The following is a 23,048-nucleotide window of genomic DNA, read 5'->3' as shown; positions in this document are numbered from 1 at the left end:
GTTAAGCTTCAGTGACTCTTTCAGAGAAGTTGACTAGATCTTGTAGGCACAATCTACCATTTTGCAAAGCCAGTCGGGTTTGGGCCTAGGGCTGGTAGATCACCTATGAGATTGTTTATCAGATTGGTAGTTATATACTCCATAACTCTACAGATAATAGGTTCGTAGGTTAGCATTAGTTTATCTGCCTTTCTGGGCCATTTTAAGCCTAGCCAAATTTCCCAACTCAGTGGTAAGAATCAAACCCTGCACCTTGTTTCTGTAAAGTAAACAACTTAACCATTATGACAACCCTCAATCTCAGTACTACTTATGAGGATAATAGGTCTATATTTTCTGGGGTCTACCATGAAGTATCTTTGTGTAATGATATCACAATGGCCATTCTCTGCATTTCAATGACGTACCTAAAATGAGGAGGTTCAAAAGAGAGTTTGGCTACGTGATGATGGAGACTACTAAACAGTTGAGGTGCCCATGGAGCTAATATTTTTGATTTTGGATAGTGCATATATTGTGTAAAGTTCTTTTGGGATGGATGGGAGAGTAGGTAGTGGGGTGGATATCTGGCTAGACTGGGACATGAAATTACCATTACATTTATCTGAAAAGATATTAGCAATAACTTTGGGATCAGAGTGGGAAACTCCATTGGAAATAAGTTTGGTACTAGTAGAGTAGCTAGGGAAGGGTGAGAGGAGCAACTGCCCAGGGTGCAATGTGCTGGGGAGGTGATCGGCTGATACCAATCTTTCTTTAATGTGATACTGGCTTTGAAAAGCTAGCATTGCATTTGTGGTCAAACCTGAGTGCTGTAGTGCTCTGTGTGTGGCCTAAACTGCAGCAAGCAGTTTGCTACAGTTTTTTTTTAACTAAAACCTGAGCACTATAGTGCCCTGTGCAGGCAGGTTATAAACTGTAGCAATGGTTTGCTATAGTTGTAATAAGTAGTTTGCCTCAGTTTTTATTTATTTTATTTTATTTTACATTTGTTAACCAGGGGTGTCTGACTGAGCCAAAAAGGCCCTTTTTCAGCAGAGGCCCGGGGAGAAAAGCTCCACACAGAAAAATTACAGATACATTTAGATAAAATTTAGTTTAGATTTTTTTCTGTTTTAAATATAAAACATGAGCACCATAAAACTCCATGCAGGCAGGGTATAAACTGTAGCAACTATTTGCTTCATTTTTAAAATGCAGTTTGGTACAGTTTAAAAGAAGACAGTGTTTATTTATTTATTAAAATAAGTTGATGGAGGATAGATCAGGGTACAGAAATGGGACCTGAATGACTGAGGTGGGGGGGGGGGCATGTCGTGCATCTGGCCACCTGGTTGGTGTGCTGGCAGAAGGAATACCTCTTTTTTATTTTTTTGCTGTTTGATGGAAAAGCTGGGGGTGTAGATCTAAGTGCAATAAGCCAGTCATTGCTATGATCGGTTTATTACAGTGAAGTGTTTTTTTTTTTTTTTTTTTTTGTTCTTCACTTGTTGCCTGAGAGTTTTTTGGGGCACTGATTTACAGTACCTGCTGAACTGGCTACTCTTCTGTTTGGTACTGTAATGGTCATCATTTCTAAGCTTCCTAATTTAACTGAAGAAGTCCTTGTGGTTTTCTTTAAGGCTGATTGTGACCCCAATTTCATATCTTGCCTTGCACTCCTTGCTGGTGTGTCTGAAGATTTTGCTTATTGATTTTCAGCCCCTTTTATACTCAGTGAATGAAGGTATGTTTACAGGGATCTACTTTATAACATTGCATTCCCATAGAATGTTAGAATATTGAGCCCACAATAATGAAAGACCACATTAATGAAAGTATAAGAAAATCGTAGTGCAGAATATTGAACTGTACATAAAGTGGATAGGGTGAGTGATTTAGTGGTGCGGTGTTACTTTAAGGGTTTATAGTCAGCACATCAAACAGTATGGCGGATTCATGTTGCATGATTCTGTTATCTTTGCAGAAATTTGTGTGTGTGTGAGTGTGAAAAGAGAAAGAGGTTGTTTGATTTTAGCGGTATTTGTTAATTTAAAATGGGAGCTTTACAGTGAATGTAAAGAGTTAGCAAACAGTAAGGTTGTTGTTGTGGTATATTGATTGCTAAACTGTATTCCTTTATTCAAAGTAGTGCAATCTCAGAGTTGGTATATTCAATCTGCAGGGGGTGTGGGGGGTGCAGAGGGGTGTACCCCATTACAAAAGTGAAGGAGGATAGATATTCTACATCTCTGTTATCTTCCTGTTTTCGATGCTTTGGGATAAAGTGTTTTACATTTTCACTAATGTAGTCTTTCGTTGTGGTCGCAATGTTCCAGTGTTCGATATTGTGGGAATGGGATGTTATAAAGTAGATCCAATTACAAATAACTTGAAGTTTCTTTTTTGTTGTAAAGCTTGTTTGTGTGGGAATTCCAGCATGCTGGCTTATTTCAGAATTTGCAACTATTCTTGTGGCAGATGGGAACAGACTTTTTGATATATCTGTCTATAAGGAAAGGAAATTCAGAGGACCATGCAGTAACACTGAGTATTGGCTTATTTAGAGAAGTGCAGCATTTATAGTTGTCAAGAAGGTCTGTAAATAGAATGACTGTTTTGGACTAATCACAAACTACTGTGTTTTTAGAGTAATCAGAAAATACTGTTTTTTGAGGGGGGGGGCTGGATTTTAATAGGGAGGTAGTGAATTTTTTAAATTACTTGATTACCTAAATAAATTCAGCTGTAATCCTCCACTGACAGCTATTGCTAAATACATCATCTACGCCTGTAACTTGTACTCTCACTTAAATAGGTGTATTGAGAAGGCAGTCCCTATCCACACCAAACGTAATGAGACATTTATAAACAAATCCCTGTGGTTTAATCCTCATGTTATTAAACTATATAACATAAGAAAGAAATTGCTTAATGCTTATAAGAATTCTTATTTAACCTACTTTAAAAGTACACATAAGCAAACTACTAAAGAACGTAATGGCACCATTAGAAAACTTATCGATGCATATGAAATTAAAGTAACCACTGAGACCAAAAATAACTTTACACCCTGTGCACAACTGACTTCAAGAAGTACCAGAATGTTTCCTACATGACAGATTTCATGAGTTTAATCTCACAGGTTGATGTATTCTGTGGGTATGCATTGTTCTTGCTCTTGAAAAAGGGAACTTTCATCTGTTCTCTTTCAGGACACTTTGTGATCCACCCATGGGTTATTCGGAAGTGTTACCATTTCTCTTCTTAATCCTCTAACAATGAATGCTGAAGTGAATTCCATCAAACCTCACTAACTTGTACATCTATACAGCTTCTGGATTTTAAAGGACTTCTTCCTCTGTAAAAGGACTGGGACTGATTCCTTCTACTCCTTTAACAGCACTTCTGGCAGAATTTGTTAATTTTCCTCCTATTTTTTCATGAATTAAGAGCAACAGAGTTGTATAAGAGCTTTTTTCACCTCCTCTTTCTGCCCACCATAGGGCACAGGTCCTTTTTATTTGCTTTCACTAATCCACATAACTTTCCTTACTGCCTTATTCATACCAGTAAAAGGTTTTGTCCTTCTCCTTGACTGACTTGGGCATTTCATTTTGTGGCAGTTTTTCCTGCTTCCTTCTGCTTTAATATGTATCGTTTTCTTGTCTTTTTCCATCTGTCTTTAATTATGTTCTCTAAATGCTGCATGGTTTTTGCTAACCTTTGATGCCAATTACTTTGAAAGCTATGTTTCCCCCATATGGACATTTAGTTCAGACAAAGGTTATTACTTCTGTGGCTGCAGTTTAAATGGGTTTCCTTTCCTCTCCCACACAATCTTCACATTAGTTTGGGAGAGTTTCTTTTTCCATCTTTGCTGCAGTCCTTCTCTGACAAGCGAGCTTACCCCTTGTCACTCCATTGACCTGTTTATTCCCCCTGACCAAAAGCCTTACAGCTCATTTGTTCCCTGGAGACAAAGGTCAAATAGACTATGAGGGGATGCCATCATCCGTGTGGAGGACTGAAGTTTTTCTCTTTAAGGCTAAACTCCCCTCTGCATGTTCATTGACCATGCCTTCACATGATGTGATCAATTGTTTCTGCCTCCTCCTCACCCTTATACAGAGGCAGTGATCCCCAATCGCCTCTGGGGATTGTACTACAAAGAGTGTGCCCTAAGTGCCTACCCTACCTCCAGAAGAGAGGCAAATAGAGTTAAACCTCATTATTCCTCTCCCCCCTCATGTCAGCGTCAACAGTGCCTGAGCTGCTAGTCAAACCTGGCTTACCTGGGTTATAGTCAGGGCTTTATCTCTGTATTCCAATGGTGCTGGCTTCGTAGAGCTTTTCCTGAGACACTGTTTTCTTTTTCCAAAATCTGTCATCCTGGAGTCCAAAATTCTTATGTTTAATTTTCTGGGATGTATAGTTAAGGGAGACCCACACCCAAAAACTGAATGTAAAGCATTACTTTACATAATATATTGATCTGCTCTGCAGTTGTGTTGTCCTTTCATCAGTCTAAGGTGTTACAACATTTTTATTTTGTTGTACCCCAAGTGGTCTAATGGGGACTGAGATACTGACATGTCTTTGTTTCACAGTCATCCTCAAGGCTTTTAAATCGCTGATAATCACTTTGTTTTCCAAAACAGGTTAATTCTTACTGCTAGTAATTGCTGATGTCATCTATGTGCTTTATGCATTGAATTATAGCTTACTTTTCTCTTTTGGTAGAAAAAGATACACTGATCTATCACTCATTGCTTAGTTAAATTTCATGGCGTACACCCCTTTAACTATGTTCCATCTCAAGTATTTTGCTTGGCATTTTCTTGACCCCAGTCAGTGGGCAATATCTATCCATTTATCGCTCCCAGCCTTACCATTTCCTTGTGTCAGTCAGTGGACACTCTATCTCCACATTCTTGGTTGTGGGGATAAAGAGCAGTCACATTCTGTAAGGTGAGAAGGAAGATGCTTTCTGTAAGATTTATGTATAATAGTACCATTCTACCTGTATCAGATTATAAACCTGAGATAACTATGGCAATATTGTCAAAGTCCGCTAGTAACAATGCACTGATTGTCACCCTGCTACATTCTCCTTCCTGGATCATGTCTGAGTAGACAGCATCGATGTCCAGCTTGGTTTGATAGCCATTAAGTGTGCAGTATCCTTATGACCCGTGTCTTCCCTTCATAATCAGTTTTGCATGCACTTCAGCAAAGACTGGTCTGACTCTTATCGTTCAGTTCGCTGCAGATTTACTGTACTGAAGCCATCACTGGTACCTCTTTGATCTGTTTAGTATAAATGCTGTTTTTATTACTTATGGGAGAACGTATATTTCACTGTACAGTTTCTGTGTGTCTAGCCCTTTATTTTATTTCTTTACCATAGAGCTTGTAGCTGTGCGAATTAGCACTGACTACGGGGAAAGAATGTTTTGCTGGAGACGGCTTTCAGTCTTGTTTACTTTTTGTATATGCAGGGTGGAATTTTCTAAGAGCGTCTTAAAAGTAAGGCTTTTCTCATTGACATGTTTTTATGCTGTGTATTTATCCCATTCTCTGTGTGCATAATGGCAGTAGTTAGAGCCAACAAATGAGAGACCAAGTCGATGGAAGTAATTTATTCAGTCTGAACAACACACAAAATTAACGCTGCTTGTATTACTTGGCGTTTTCATTAAAAAACTTCATCAGATACAGAATAAAATGCCCGCACATGATATTTTATTGTTCAGACTGAATAAATTGCTTCCAGTGACTTGGTCTCTCATTTGGTGGCTCTGAGTGAATTGTGGTTTGGTTTACAGTCCTAATTTCTCTGCCATCCTTTTCACGTGGCAGTAGTTAGAGGACTGTTTCCAATTATAAAGTGCCTCCAGCTTTTGATGACTGAGGGCTGTATGGAATAAAAAGTCTTTTGGCTTTTCCCGGGTAAGGGGTCGCCACAGCGAAACTCCAGTCCGCTCATGATTGGCAGTGGATTTTAGGGTGCCGAGTTGCCAGCCCGATGCCCAACCTTCAATGAAGACATGCTCATTCACGCTCGCACCTACCTGCATGTCTTTAACGTCACTTGACCTTGGGGAGGACATGCAGACTCTACACAGAAGGTGCTCCAGCTGACAATTGAATGGGAGAACCTCTTGCTGTGAGGTGAAAACACTAAACTCTGCATCACCACTGTCTGAAATATGAGCTGGAAATTTGGAGGACAGATATGGATAGAAAAATCTCTTACAGACACTTTTGCATATTCAAACCTAGCTAGTGATATAGCTTTGGAGGCACCTCCAGTTGGAATGAACTAAGAAACAGGTAAGTAAAAGTTGATTGCCATACTTGATAAACTGTTCCAAATGAGGGATAAAGACTTAGTTTTTGAGACATGTACATTGTCTAAAAGTGCCACTAGAGACTGTATTGCACCTAGGCAGAATTAAAATGATGCGTTTCAGCAAAAGTATGTTAGTCTTAATAAATTTTGACAAGTCTGTCTCATGCAGTATTGGAATTTATCTTAACAGACAATGCTGGTTTGTGTATCAGGGAAGAAGTATTAGCTTTAATTGATTGTGATATTTGCTCTTAAAGTATTTTTGGTGGGAAAACAGGAGTCACATCAGCAGCAAGAGAGATCAAGTACAGTTTAATACCAATTTATTTGTTCCTTGAAAAGTATACGTCTTCATAAGAACCACCCAGGGGCTCCTATACTGTTTGTACTCTCCTGGACTACTTTGGCAGGAAATCTAAGCGTGTTACCTGCCAAAACACATTAGGCAAAATAATTGTCTAAACAGATTTAAATAGGTGAAGTTAATTGAAGGAGCTATGGAATATTGTAATATCATGCTATTTTTAGAAGAGTTTCTCGCAGACACAGAATTTTTTGTTGTTGTATCCTTGGGTTTGTCATCACTGATATTGCAAATACATGGAAACGTGCATTTTTTTGAAATGGGCCATGGAGTGTTTACTTGCAAGCAAAGGATCCTACAGGAGAACCATGACATTTCTAACTAAAATTCTACTTACTGTTCTGGTACATGCCTCTCAACCTGGAAACATCAAAAATCTGGACAAAGGCCCATGAAGAGTAGGTACAACTGGCCAAAAATCGAGACGCTGATTAACATAACATATACATACATAGTCTTGTAACCCCACCCACTCCAATGGAATTGTGGGGTGGCATCATGAAGACTGAAGTCACTAAATAATAATAAATAATGGTAGACATTTGAATTTCAGACTTCATATCCCTCAGAAAATACATAATAATGCAAAATCTGTTATTCTATCAACTATCTGAGTTTACAGGAGCACTATGTAAAATCTGTCCCTATTGTTGGGCCTTTGTCCCACCACTATTTTTGGCTTTGTCCAGATTTCTTGATCTGAGAGATTGAGAGGTATGGTAAGAAGCTGTAAAAATACTTTCATCATTATGCTTTATAAGTGTCAACCAAATACTAGCCTTCTGTTTGTGGTAAATTTAGGAGCAAAAATCATGGAACATCAAATATGCTGGCAGTGTGCTTCCTAGTAAGGTTTTCCCTTATCCACTTACAGTCTGACCAAAGATGCTGACAGTGTTCTTATCGGTAAGGTTTACTTTCATCCCCTTGCAGACTGACTGCTTACACGAGTCATCTTAAGTCCCTCCTCATTCGAAACCAGTACAGAGATGTTTGATACAGTGTCCACAGTGGAAATTCACTGTAGCCTCAGTGTCAACCTTCCAATTACACATTCAAAGACCATCAAAAATGTACGCTAGACATATAGTAAGTCTATTCCGGTAAACATCATCCACATTATATTCCCAAGTAGGTTTACACTGCAGTATTAAGATCCATTTCAGAAGGGTTTTCTTTCAAATCCAACCCAAACCATGAAACAATCTGGAGAAATTGGAAGCAGGTCCCATTCCAAAGCCTGCTCCCACCTAACCAGTAAAAACAGAATTCTTCAAGCCAAACATGTAATGCGTTTCATTGGGGTTATGTTTACAACCCAGTCTCAAACTGTATCTATTAGAATCAGTCAGTTATTATTTCCTTACAAGCAAATAAAACAAGATGCAACAGTATTTGCATTTGCTTCTCACCTCGGGTCTACACTGAAAATGGGCCACAAGCCCAGCTGGACCAACCCGGTTAACAAATGTCAATAAATAAATAAAATAAATATTCAATCCATTTGCTGAGAAAGGTAATTTACACTAGACCAAACAAAGGCATACTTAATGTGGGGATTATGATCCAGTCCTTGAAACAACATGGCAAATTCTCAGGTTGAGACTAGGAAGAAACACATTTAATTGGGTTATATTTACAAGTAATATAACCTGTATTAGCTTACCAGGAAGTTTTCATAGACAAGAATGGACAGAAAGAAGCACAACTTCCTCAATAAGCATAAGGAAAATATACTCACTTTCTTGTTCATGTTGTGATCCCCAAATCAACTGTGCCCAAATGACATACACAAAATTTATACGAATAAAAATTGAAAGAAAAAGGCAAAATACTGGTAACAACTCGTTCTAGTAAGCAACACATTCAAGGATGCCAAGTCTGGGTAAAAAAGAAAAGAAAACAAAACAATCCACACAAAGAACTGAAAGTCTCACACTACAGGTCACTGACTGACCGATAGACAACAACTAGCAATGTCACCACCCACTGTTTGAAACTCGCGCCCCAGTCTCCGGGTACAACAGGTAGTCAGGCACTGCCTCACGAAGCTGATGTCATCATGCATGCCCCTGCACATTGATAACATTGCGGGATATGCTGGTAATGCGTGATGACATCAGCCATAACTTAAAATTGTAAATTAAAAAAAAAAACTGGAAATTGAAGGGACCACTCAGAAATTTGTGACACCCCATTATTTTGTCCCCAAAACTGGTAAATGCTGAGGAATTGGTACAGTTGAGAGGTATTTGCTGGTATAACCTTTGAAATTGCTCTATGTACATTGCTTTCAGGCTCCATGGTGCTAGTCCAAACACTGTAGAATTCACAGCCTTCTAGCTGCCCACATCATGAACCAATTCTCTCTATATATTTATTAATAACATTCTTTTCAATGCTTGATTTAACTAGCTGCATCCTTCATAGGACAGCAAGGCCTATGCCAAAAGAGTTCATGTTTCCACATCCAGGTTTCCTTGTCTACTAGTTACCACAGCTGGAGTCAGACGTCACCTCTGAGGAATTTCCTCATTGCATTCTAAAGGTTGTGAAGTCAATGAGCAGTCTGTCAGTGTGCACCTTTGGATCCATGCTACAACACTGTTAACTCCATATTTGTTCCAAACTCCCATGTCACAAAAAGAGTACTATTCCATAAAACTGTTGTTACATCACCACGCCCACTCCTAATTGCCACATTCTCAAAACACTGTACTACACCATAACACTGATACTGGAATACCACATTTGCACCTTACTGCCACAGCCACAAAAGAACACTGTACCATAAAACTGTTGTTATTACAGCACCATACCCACTCGTAACACCCACATTCACAAAACAAGGTACTAAACCACAACACTAATACTATAAAAATGTAAAACCATAGTCATTCCCAGTCTCACAGAGGATGCTACATGGCAACACTGTTGTTGTTGTATCTTTCGGCTTTTCCCGATTAGGGGTCGCCACAGTGGAATTCCGGTCCACTAATGACTGGCAGTAGATTTTTACATACTGACTTGCCAGGCCTGACGCACAACTTGCCAGGTCTGATGCACAACCTTCAACGAAGGTACGCCCAATCACACATGTCTCCACGCAGAAGACGCTTTAGCTGAGAATCAAACCGGACAGCGTCTTACTGTGAGGCGACAACGCTACCGCAGCACCACCACCGCAGCATATTGCAATCAGTCAGTCCTAATTTTCAGTCAGAGAATACTACACAATAACACTTGTACTGTAACTTGTTATCACCACAATCACTACTAACTGATCCACTTTTTCCATCTGTACATTCCACAGTGTGTAGAGTTAACAATGAATAGGACATGACATTACAGTACAGTTGTTGTTGTCTAGCTGTCTTTATATGACTGGTGAAACAGTTATGTTGCAGGAGGCTGAAAACGCTTTATGGGCCTTGTTGCTAAGAGCATAGCAGAGCAGCTCACTGTGCATCCAGTCAATGAATCCTTACTGATTGGGTCCAACAGATTGAATGCCCCACTTGTCCAATAATTATGGTAACTGCAAGTCTCAGTCACCGAGTAGTATTAGACCATTATTTTCTGCTTAATTGGAGGTCATGACATCAAAGAAAACAGAAAGCAGTTATTGCACGTTTCCTTTTCTTTATGTTTGTGTAATCTTAGAATTATTATTATATATACTTTTCAGAGTGTGTTGTGAGCACAACCCTTAAATGGTGGATGGTGTAGGGGTACCTGGCTCTCTAGAAAAACAGTTATTAAGGCTTGGTAAGGCTTTTGTATTTCTCTGACACCAAGGAATCTTGGTGAGCACATGGTAGAAAGGTTTAAATATTTATTTTTGTTTTCTTTGCTAGGATGGCAACAGGAAGGATCCGCTTGACACGGAAACTAAAACAGTGGATGGTTGAACAGATTGATAGTGGGAAATATCAGGGTTTGGTTTGGGATGACAACACTAAGACCATGTTCCGTATACCTTGGAAACATGCCGGCAAGCAAGATTTTAGATATGATGAGGATGCTGCTATTTTTAAGGTAAATAACATCCTATACTTTGCTTTTTACTCTGCTGCATGAAAAGCTGAACAAATCCAAACAGGTGGTTATGAGTTCCATTAAGTAAATGTTTGTTGGCTAACTTCACATGACAGGCAACAAATGTAGCCAGATGGTGACTGTAATTAGCTGTGACTGAGCTGTATTATTTTTATGGAGTCTTCTTTAAAGAACTGAGGTTATGCCACACGAAACCCAGAATACCAAGTGGCATAACCCAAAAAAAAATCACAATTCCAACAACACACACGCAATCACCCTAAAAAATGTTTTTGCAGGGGGCAGAAACCTTGTCCCAATAACTGGGGAGGCTGTACCCTTCCAAGAACTTGCACAGTTGAGTGTAATAGGGAATCTTCTATAGCTGTGTGACCTTCTTATATGAACAGAAAAACATTGCATATTTGGCACAGTTTAGCATTCTGTGTTGTAAGATTCTGTGCTTCAGCATAGTGAATCAGACCCTGTTTATGTGGCTTTAATTGTTACAAATGTCATTTGCATGTGAAATGATCTGTGAATCAGTCACTTACCCATGTAGTACTCCTTGGCTCCACCTGAAAATATATTTTGTCTTGCTGACTTGATGAAGTTAGTTGGAAATGAACCACCAAACAAATGCCAGTAAAGGAATACCCGATTGTGTTGTCTACCAAGCTCACAACTTATTTCATATATATATTGCTCTGACTTTATTCATTCTACCGTATAGTTTATTTTTATAACACATTCTGTACCAGAAGATTATTGTAATAGTGTATTTCAGGCATCCATTCCCCCTTCTCTAAAAAGATATTTTCTTAGGTTACCATTTATTCCATTCCATCTAACTCAGTGTTACTCCTTCCCATCGACATCTTCTCAAGGCTTATATTTTTTTCTGAATTGTGCTATGGTTTTGATTATGTTTCAAGATGCTTTAATTGCTACATGCCACGTTGTGTTCTCTCCTCTCTTTGGTGTAACCTTTCCTGTTATAGTGCATGACAAAACGCATTCATCATCTTTGTGGTTTTCCTCAGAACTGCCACTGCTCAGAATATGATTTATTTAAATTTGCCTTCCAGAATTAAACATTATTCCAAGTGCTTACATTGCAAAAACATTAAGATTTGTGTACATATGTTCCTGATACCTGGGTAAGTGAACTGTTTAATGACCCTTTCTCTCATGACTTAGGCTGGAGGCAAGTGAATGCAAAACAATCTTTACAATGATTACATTAAATGTACATATGCACTAGGCTTCAGTTAAATTAGAACATGACATAATTGTTATTAACATAGATAGCCAGAGAGGCAAAGTACACAGTCAAAATAGTTGAAGAGATTCCATGCTTATATACATCACATTTATATACAAAGATGTCATATCTTGTCATCATCATCATCATCAACAAACTCCTTTTTCCCATTTTTACATGGGGTCTGGCTGTCATGTTGGCTGTCACCATCTCTCTCAATTCATTGTCAGTCTCCTAACTTGTTTGACGGTCATGCCTGTCTGTCTCGGGTCTTCTCTCACTCAATCCATTCATTTCTTTGCAGCATGCCCTTGTTTCCTCTTACATTCTTCCTGTCTGTCACCCTGTTCTTCACCAGCTTGTCTTTAGCTTTTTTGTACATGTCCTAAACCACAGCAATCTATTCTCTTTGATTTTTTCTGCAATTAGAGTTACTTTGGCTTCTGCTCTTATGTCCTCATTTCTTTGTGTGTCCCATAGTGTGCATGCTATCACCTGTTTGGGCACTTCATTTCCATCACCTCTAGCTTCCTCATCTGCTTTGCCTTTCCTGCTCAGGTTTCTGTACCACAGAGCAGTACTGGTCATGCCACTGTTTTGTACACTTTATCTTGTACAACAGATCCTGTATAAGCTTTAATTATTCTGTAATATCAAGCACACTTTATTTGATTGCCTTGTATCTAAAACACATTTACATTCTTCACATGAACTCAAATGCTTGAGAACTTTTTCTTCAAACTGCAGTGGTCTCATGTATAACTTAGGATAACATGAAGAACTTTCCATAATGAAGGCTCCTGTATGGAAAACGCTGACACTCCATTCCTTACAATTCTGTTCTTTCTGAATAATCCTTTTTCTTGTTATTATAGTATAATTCTAATTTTCACTATAGTTTTATTGCAATCTTTCCTTTCCTTGAAGGCACCCAATGAGACCTCCCCTTGTCCCCTTCTTTTTAATTTTTTTTTTTTTTTGGTAGCCCTTGATCACCTGGTGACACAGAGTCATCAAACTTTGTACTGTGGATCTGATAATCCATGTTATGGAGTCAGGAAGGCATGTTTGGCAGTTGTCTTATATTAGACAAAGAAGTACTTCTTATGTTACTCCCACCACTGTAGTTATGTGCAGTGATGAAGAAAGCAGTCCTATATACTCTGACAAAAATTACTATACTTTGCTTATATTCATTCATACTGTTTTTCACTGTGCTACAGGCAATACTGAGGTGGGGGAGGTGTCCTGTTGCTAGGCACATCTTACTGTCCACATAAGGTGCAGCTGCCAGTGAAGGGATACTTCTTCTGTGTTTCCACACTGTTTAGGCCACTTCTTAGCTTTGCAAAGAGTTAGTCATTTACTTTCTAATGTATCTTTTACTTAGTGCATTACAGATCTTGGTTTATACATGTCTGAGTATTGTTTCATCCAAATGAGACTGTTTATCAGTATTTATTTGTTTGTTTTTGCTGTATTTTCCAGCTCATGCTGCCTGTCAACTATGCCTGCCTCAACATGATCTTGGTGCAACATTGTCTAGGCAGTCATTAGTGGATGTTTCTTTCATTTAGCCCTGGCTTCCCACGTTCCACTTAAAGGCTTGCAGAGTAGCATGCAATGGATAGAGCAGGGGTCTTCATTTGCTTTTGCACATGATACACTCCCTTAATCAACACTGCTTCCCCCTGGAGCATTTGACCCTACTAGGTGCTAATTCTGCCATAGAATTACATTAACAAAGGATGTGCCCCACGACAAGCCCTGTAACTGCTCTTATAAAAGAGGTGAATGGACAACACCATTTCACAGTTCTCCCTCCTTGGCTTCCTTCTTAGCTGGCTATTCCAACATGTAGACTGCTAAATGAACCTAGATTGGGTAGGTAGATAGTCAGGGTTCAATCCCTGTACATCTCAGTGTCAGACCATTTATCATTATAGTGGCCCAACAACAGGCAGCATGTTGACCATTATAAGCATTAGTATTAATCTGCCAAGGCTGCATCCTTCCTGCATTATTCTCTCTTTTAAAAATGTTATAGTTATTCTGATTCATTGTAATGTCCTGTTTATTTCAAAAGTTTATGACATCCTTCTATTAATTCAGCCCTACTGCAATGTCATTACTTACAAATAGCATTATCTTACGGCATACCTCTCAACCTCTTAAAGCAAGAAATCTGGACAAAGCCATAAATAATGGAGGGACAAAGACCCCAAAAAAGGGGACACTTTTTAAATATTGCTCTTATAAACTTAGTAAGTAAATAGAATAGCAGGTTTTACATTAGCATTAATTTTCTGAAGGGCATGATGTCGGAAACTCAAATGTCTGACATTATTTTCTGACTTCAACCTTCAAAGATTTGCCAGTGATATGCCAGAAAACCACAATTTTATAAGAAACAGACCAAAAATAAGACAAAAATTTGGACATTCTGTGAAAATCTGTACAGTTGAGAGGGATGTCTTACAGTTGCAATGTCCTGTTTGTTGCAAATGTTAGTATTATCTTACAGTTGTAGTGTCCTGTTTATTACAAATGTTAGTATAATCTTACACTTGTTGTGTCCTGTTTATTACAAATGTTAGTATCATCTTATACTTGTAGAGTCCTGTTTATTACAAATATTAGTAGCATCCTACACTTGTAGTGTCCTGTTTATTCCAAATGTTAGTATCATCTTACATTTGTAGTGTCCTGTTTCTTACTTATGTTAAAGGTTTCAGCCTTACTACATTGTTCAGTGCAGCATAAATATTAGTATTATCATGTTTTTATAGTAAAATATTAGTTACAGATGCTAACAACATCCTTCCATAATTTTAGCCTCACTGCAGCATCCTGTCTTACGAATGCTGTTATCCTCCTTCTGTTGTTTTGGCCTTTTGGAAATTGCTGACCATTGCAAACATCACCATCATTCTACTCTTGTAACAGATGTGTCATAATATGGTTCAAACAGATTGCAGAAATAAATTACTTTTTACTCTTCAGATGACTAGTCCTACATGGAGCTGTTAACAAAGCAAATACCTTATATTAAATTACAAACTAAATATGCAATTAAAATAGTGAACATGTTTGGTATTAGCTGAATGTTTGTAACTTCTTATGCTTCAAGGCTACTTTATTGAGCTTTTTTTGCTTTACCTTCCTGCTCAGACTAACCTGCCCATTCACCCTTGCTGTACTCTGACTCACTCTGCTCCCTTCCCTACCACCAATTCCCAGCCACTCCCACATGTTCTAAACTTATATATCTAAAGCCACATACATCTAGGTAACTAGCTAAATAAATCAAACATCTAAATAGCATTTACCTAAACTCCCTACTTAATTATCAGTTAACCTTTTATCACACAATCACATACTCTCAATCTCATTCAACCATGCCCTTTCTACAACTACCAATCCTGATAACTTTTTCTTTTTTAGCGTACTTGATCTCTCTTCCCAATCATGTCTATGCAAGCCATATTCTCCCACCATAGACAATCACTTTTCAAGCCACTCAATCTATCAACAGAAACAAGGCTGTAACATAACTATATCACTCTGCCCTACCTCATTCATTCATTATTTCATACTTAAGAGCCAAACTCTAGAACCTTTGAAGCAAACATACACTTCCAAAAAACTGATAATCCACACCCCTCAACATACACCACATATGCTATCCATTTAACATTAGATGGTGACATATACCCCAATCCATGACCAACCACTGCCAACTCTAACACTAACTCAAAATTGAGTACATGCCTCTCAGTTTCCAGAACAAGATCATTGCAAATCTTCCACATGAACATCTGGAGCATTTGCTGTAAAATAACCAAGCTACATGCATGGATAGGCCAGCACTCTCTTGACATTCTAATAATTACAGAAACATGGCTAAAGACCCATATTAATGATGAGGAAATACTACCACCCAGTTACAACATACTACGTGTAGATCGGCAAAGCAAAAAAGCAGGAGGTGTAGCCATCTTAGACAGAAATCCTCTGCAACTTACCCTTTCCATTCTGCCCATCTCAGCCTTTAATAATGCCAAAATCATTAGTGCTCTACTGAAGCTAACCCCCCACAAAATCTTATCCATAATGAGAATTTACATCCCTCCTGGAAATAACATCAACACCATCGAAGAATTTCTAGGTCACCTCTACTATCCCACAGAAAAAGATAATTTTAGGAGATTTCAGTATTGACTGTTTGTCTGTCAATTGTGATTATCCTGAAAGTGGCATCCATCTCTGTGGTTTCACCCCAAATAATTACCTCTTCCACTTGCTACATAAACAATGCCAACAATGACTGAGTACTCATTTCATCCCGTAACAATATATTCTTTTTATGGCTCTCTTTCTCTCTAATGCTATAAGTGACCACCTTCCTACCTTTGTCATAAGAGGTCAATACCACAATCCCAAGCCATACCAACTTAATGTAGCATGCAATTTCTCGCACTTCCAAAAAGAACAAAAATAAATATTTCTCCAGAATCTACAACATTGTAACAGGCAACATCCAAAGGATCTCCTGTTAGATAATGATGTTACTGAATTCTCCAACAACTTCCTGAACATTCTGAAAAAATTTAGCTCCCCTCAGAACAAAATGTGTGCCATCTCCTTGGCTGACCAGAGCCACAAAGCATCTGTTGCAACTCAAAGACAAGGCCTGGAATTCCTAGATCAAAAATAAAACACAAGTGACCTACAAATATTTTGTCAACTCAGAAATTGCACTAAATAATAAATCAGAATAGATAAAAAAACTAGTACTCTAATCTGCAATCGAAAAATCTTCAAAATTAAAAGGCATTCCAGTCAAATATTAACAAAATTCTCAATCCAAGCTATGCCACCCAACCTGAACCCACAGTGCCTGGCAATGCAGAAAACACTATCACACTCTTTAGTATACACTTCATAAACTCACTCACATTCCTAATCAAGTACCACACCCTTCCCACAAGCTCCTCCATCCCCAGAAACACCTGTGATTCTGCCCCCTTCTCACTGCAACTAGTTTTCACCTCAGCCATTAACAAACTTCTATTAAAGCTAAAATCCATCACTCTAGTGCCCAGTAATCTTCCTGACAAATATCTGCAAATGGCTGCTGAGGCTGTAGGCTATCACATTTCTATGCCCATAAACCTGTCTGTCACAGATGCATATGCCCCAACACTATGGAAAAGCATTTGTATAATACCACTACACAAAGTAAGAAATAACACAGAACTTAGTAACTACCACCATATTGTATCCTGTCTCCTTTAACTAAAATTAGTGAAAAATGCATTCATGACCAGCTCTCCCAACTCCTCGCCAGAGATAACCTCATTTCCCCCTCCCAACATGGCCTCTGCCTCCATCAAAGGACTATTACAACCCTCCTACATTTTGCTAATACTGTAAATACCCATAGGAAGGTTAAATATGATCTCTTTCTAGACCTTTCAAAGTCTTTGATACAGATCACAGGCCATAAAATGGCATAAAGACTTTCCCCCTTTCCTCTCATTTTCCACAGGCAATCCCTAAAGGTCCATTCTTGGTCCAAGTCTTTTTAACATCTTCATTAATAATCTCCCAGATGCCTCCAAATCAGCTACAATAATTCAGTGCATCAGTGACTCCACCCTCATATGTAGCACCCTAAAACTTAACAATCTACAACAAATCACTCAAAAGTCCTTCTCCTCTATTGATATCTGGCTAAATGAGTCACGGCTTTTTCTTAAACCCAAAAAAAACAAAAGCAAACTTTTTTCTTTACCTGAAGACACCTCTCAGCCCAGAAAACCTCCCTTGATATTCTCTCAGCAAATAACAGTAGAACTGAAATCATCTCACACAATATACTGCTTGACATCTACACTGACAATAGCTTAAAATATGCCTACCACATCCAATATACAGGAAAGAAAACTCACCAGAAAATGGATTCCCCATAGAAAGTCAAAGTTTCCTCACTGTTCAAACCAGAAAATACTTAGCCCCTACCCTACTACTCCATGCACTTATCTAAACAGCCCAAAACCATTTTACAAGTCTCTTAGCTCTCAAAGGGCAAACAGTGTGATCACAAAGTAGCAAAGTTTGCAGTAAGTCACCCTCAAATATCCCAGCATTGCCTAGCACTCAGAGAATTAAACTGATTTGAATGACCTCACTTACTATCATACTTTCAACTCATAACCTCATCTATAAATCTACAAACTGTCCTTCTCTGTCAACTCTAATCCAGCAATACAAACCAAACAGAGCCCATCGCTCAACTCAGATGCTGCTGTATCGCATCACTAAATCCAGCATTACAACTGGTGACATCATAGCATGAAACACCATACCTCTCTCTCTAAAATTAAACATTTTAAACAGGAGTCACACCTGCAGAATTTCTGGTTCTATCCCTGCACTAACCCTGGATTAATACCCTATACTAAACCATAATTCCATATTTCTTCCTAGCCTTTAAGAACTACCCTCCCATCTCTCTCCCATAACCCTTCTTCTCCATACTCTCAGTCACTAACCATAACTAATACCCCCAAACTTTCTAAATCAGTTCATCTTTCTTACATTCACCTGTAGAATTTTCTTCCCCCCGTCTTCTTCTTCACACTTTCAATCACTTCTAGCCCTTTCTTTTCAATCAGTCTTTAGTTTACTACACCAGCTGTTAACTAGTTAAAAAAAATAAATAAATAAAAGCTAAAGCATAAAAGGATGCTGGTTTTATGCAACTCTGTCTGTTTTACATCTTTATTATGAATAGGGCTGCCACCTTTCGTTGTGGTTAAAACCAGACTTAGGCCACACCCCCTCATACTTCCAGCAACCCGCTCATTCTCATCCACATTCCACCCATTTCATGACATCATTACTGGATCACATGAGGGGAACACTCTCTTTTTTTGACTGTGATGCCTTTTTTTCTAATAAAAAGCATAGTAAATCCACCAGTTTAACAAAGTCTATAGTCTGTTTATTTTTTGAAACAAAATACCAGAGTTTGTACAGTGTTTTCAGGACTACCTGACAATCAGTTTGATTTCCAGATAGTTCAGGAAAAAAATGGATAGGTGGTAATGCTAATTATGAAGCTGTTTACTGAAGCATACAATGCCACTGGTCCACTAAAATTTATGTCTGTATATTGAATTTGGTTCCTCTTCCTTTGCGCAAACAATTATTTGTATCTGTGCCTCATTGTACTTTCTGCATTGACTCCATTACAATGCAGTCTTTTCAAAATACTATTGAATAACTTTTTCTATATGATGTATAAACTTTTACAAAATCTCTATATTCACTAGGCTATGTATACACTTGTAAAATGTTTTTCTTTTTTACATTATGTATTATTTTTAATATGTATCATTTGGAGCTTTACTCCCCGGGGCCTCCACTGAAAAGGGGACTCTGCGTCCATTTGGGAAATGGCATTCTTTTCATCATATACTTTACTGTCTGGTGACATCCAACCTAACCCAGGTCCGTGCACCAGGAATATGTTTTTGGCTGTGTTAACATCACCTGGTCATCTTTTAAAGATTTTATACTGGTACATATTGATGGATTAAATATGAAAATGCACTTTATATTTAGTAAAGATGCATTGTGGTGTACCATCCTAACATCAAGGTTGATTCTGAACCTTGTCACATGCAAAGCAATCGTACAGAATTTGCTCCACCAGTGTATGCCATTCTGTACTTAGATAGGGAACATAAAGAAGCTGGTTATGGTGCAATTTGTCATTGCTTTAGCCTCACCTACTGTTTACCTGACATGTAAATCAGGCTTATCTACTGTATACCTGGCATGCAAATCAGGTTAAAAATAACAAAGTCAGGTTACTATCTATTGTCTGTATGCCCACACTTCATTTCTTTGAAGAGTATCTGGATTAGTTTACTTCCAGCAAGAAATTTTAACTTATTAAGTAATGTGAACACTGACTGGAAATTACAAGACAATTTTTTTTACAATTACCCCCCTGTGACTGACAACCTTCAGATCCCTCCAAAAAATGACCACAGAAACCATCACCCAAGCAGATAGAGAGGGTGTTTCTTGAGTAGGTCCCTAACCTCACCCCTGGCAGCTAAAGAGCAATTTCATGTGCAGGGGCCCACACTGGCTTCTGAGACATGCTGGCATGCTTCTGCACATGTCAAGTAATTAAGGATGCCATACAGTGTGACTTGGCAATGCTATGCATGTTTCCCTGACCCATCATGCTTTATGCTTCATGCTATATGCTTCTTTTTCGAATAGTTTGGAAATCTTGTACAAAAAAAGATCACGTCCCTCCCTGGAGAATGGGTAAACCACTTCAGCTGCTCACTCCAAACCTCTCCTTCCCTGCCTTCTAGCAGCTAGGTCAGTAGAGGGTCCTAGGTCGTTTCGCTTCAGTCACAGCTTTATCTCTGTTTGTCACTGAACTGAGCACATTGTCAAAGTATGACGATTGTCATCTTTATCAACATGTTTTTGGTCTTGAAAAGTTTATTTCTCTCATGCTAAAAAATATAAAGATTTTAGCCATGTTCATATACTACAGCTAATCCTTACCTTTGCTTCTACAATATCAGAAATGTAGGTCTCATAGCTTACACTTTCAGTGACCATCTTCCTGTTTTTCATTCTGGTGCTGTAAGAAAAGATTTAACACAGCAGCTCTGGCACTCTAGAAACATAAAAAAAGTCAGCTTGGAACATTCAAATAATGTCACACACAACATTAACTGAGTTTTTATAAATCAACTATTGTTAATTGACAGCAGATTATGTCAGTGATATTTTTCTGAAAGCCCTTCACAGCCTGTTGCACTTTATACCAAAGTGTATACATTTTGATGAGTCTAACTGAAAATGGTCTGTTTAATAAAAACTGCTTCATTAGCTCTTGATTTGTATAATAAAAAAGTGGGGCACTTAGTATCAGATCTTAAATGCTGTCTTTATATTTAATGCTTCCCCATTTCTTCACCTTAACTGTGTTGATATTACCACCTTCTGTACTCTTCACTTGTTCTATAAACCAACTGCATTCACCGATTAACATGACTCTATTTCACTGTTTCAGTGCCAGCATGCTTTTCAAATGTCTTAGACTGTAATGATCTACATGGTTCATAGATTCCCTGGCAAGTCTCTGTTGACAATTTACCCCCCTGAAATCCTGAAAGCTGCAGCCTAGTCCATAGCGTACCGCCTGCATTCCAGAATCAGGCCATTGTGCTACCTATACAGAAAGAAGGTACCTCAGCTGATGTCGGTAGTTACTATCCTATTGACCTCATCTTTTCTCTCTCAAAAGTTCTGAAGAAATGCATACACTGTCAGCTGATTCAGCACCTCTTTAATAATAGTGGAGTGCATGGATCGTGGTGATTACACACTGACATTTGGAAAAAGACAAACCAGTTAAGTGCTAAAGTGGCGCAACACCCGATCTTAACAAATGTGAAGTACCCTTGCTTAAGTTGTTAAGATCGGGTCTCATGCTAGGCAATAAAATATGCCAGTTCTGTCCAGCAGATGACAGAGGCAGAACAAATGATTTGCTTCTGCCTGCTGTCTGTGCATAGGCGTCCCTAACTTCCTCAAATAAACATAAAAAGGAGCTTGAATAACAGGAAGTGTGTTTATCTGCATTTTCTAAAGGATATTAAGTCTGAAGGTTAAACTTACGTTATTGTTTACTGACGTCAGTCCTCAGTGGTTTTGCAAAAACTATAGATTTTAAGAGGAACAGACCAAAAATATGAAGAAATAATCTGGATATTCTGTGAACATCTGAACAGCTGAAAGGTATAAAAGGTAATTGTAAACATAAGACACTGTGTTACACTGCCTTTCTGACAGTGCATGTTAACTATATTACGACTTTGAAAGCCAGAGAAACACTTAGCATTGTTTTTTTATTTTTTACTGTAACTTGTAGTATATGGAACAGATAAAGCTCTATGCACTACAAAGAATTATGATTGGGTCTCAGCTTTGCTCTCTAGGTGAATTTCTTGGCATGCATGTCTCAAACACATAATAAGACAGTTAGGATTGGCGACCCAATCATAATCCTCTGCCATACCTTTAGATTTGGCCATGGCACAGGCACAGCTTTACTTCATCTTATTAAGGATCTTTGGAGGCATATAAACTGCAGAATGATTGTCAGACCACTGTTCTTAGAACTGTCTGCAATGTTTGACATGTTCAGCCATTACCACTTTTTGGAATGTCTAGTCTCATGCAGACACTTCCATTGGTGCCTGTAGATGAACCGCTAGCTACCCTGAAGATAGGATGCACTTCATCAGCTGGGATAATGGAACCTGTGTTCTCCTGGCGGTAGTCATGGGTGTTCCACAGCAGTCCCTGCTTGTACTTATTACTGTATTCATTAATGAGATGATGTAGCACTGTGATGATGCCAGACTGGCTTAGTAATTAAACAACTTGTCTAGCTTTCTTTTTGGTTATACTGTCTCTGTAATCAACTGTAAACTAAAGGAGAACATCTATGCACGTTCTGAGCATTCTGACTTCTCTGACAGCAACCTATCATATAAAGTAACTTAATTCATGACTTATTTCTTTCATTTATTTTTTATATTAAATATTGTGTGCTGTGATATATAATTCATTGTATTTCTAATAGGTTCATAGGTGTGTACTAGGCCAATGGCCCTGGAGCCTTTGCAAGCCTAGTCCATAGAAGTGCCCTGGTATCATGCCACCATTAGTTTCCGGTGCCTCTATCAAGTAGAGCCACTGGAGTGATCCCAGGGGTGAACTTTCTATTTCCCATCCACTCATCAAGATTTCTCTTGAAAAGGGCCAATGAGGTGCTCTACTTGACATGTATGGGAAGTCTATTCCAGAGCATGGGCAGTCTCTGGGTTATGAACCTGTCCCTCCAGCATGTTCTATTGATTTTGGTAATGAGGTTGAGGTCCCCGGAGTGTGTGGTGCGGATAAATTGGGATTTCTTTAGGCATAACATTTCTAATAGG

The 23,048-nt window shown here is 38.5% G+C and overlaps 1 protein-coding gene across 1 annotated transcript in view; it reads left to right on the top strand.

Annotated features, from left to right (window-relative positions):
* The window catches only part of LOC122790810 (interferon regulatory factor 8-like), a 198,885-nt gene that overhangs the window by 88,851 nt on the left and 86,986 nt on the right, over window positions 1–23,048 (top strand). The window contains exon 2 of the mRNA XM_044058435.1: window positions 10,556–10,736. Within this exon, the coding sequence (XP_043914370.1) occupies window positions 10,557–10,736 (180 nt within the window). The 5' untranslated portion in view covers window position 10,556. The remainder of the gene's footprint in view (window positions 1–10,555; window positions 10,737–23,048) is intronic.

This window comes from Protopterus annectens, chromosome 16.part0 (assembly GCF_019279795.1).
Source record: "Protopterus annectens isolate FY-2018-M chromosome 16.part0, PAN1.0, whole genome shotgun sequence".
Taxonomy (NCBI): domain Eukaryota; kingdom Metazoa; phylum Chordata; order Ceratodontiformes; family Protopteridae; genus Protopterus; species Protopterus annectens.
The sequence above is the reverse complement of the archived record's forward strand: the minus strand, read 5'-3'. Positions and strand labels throughout refer to the sequence as shown.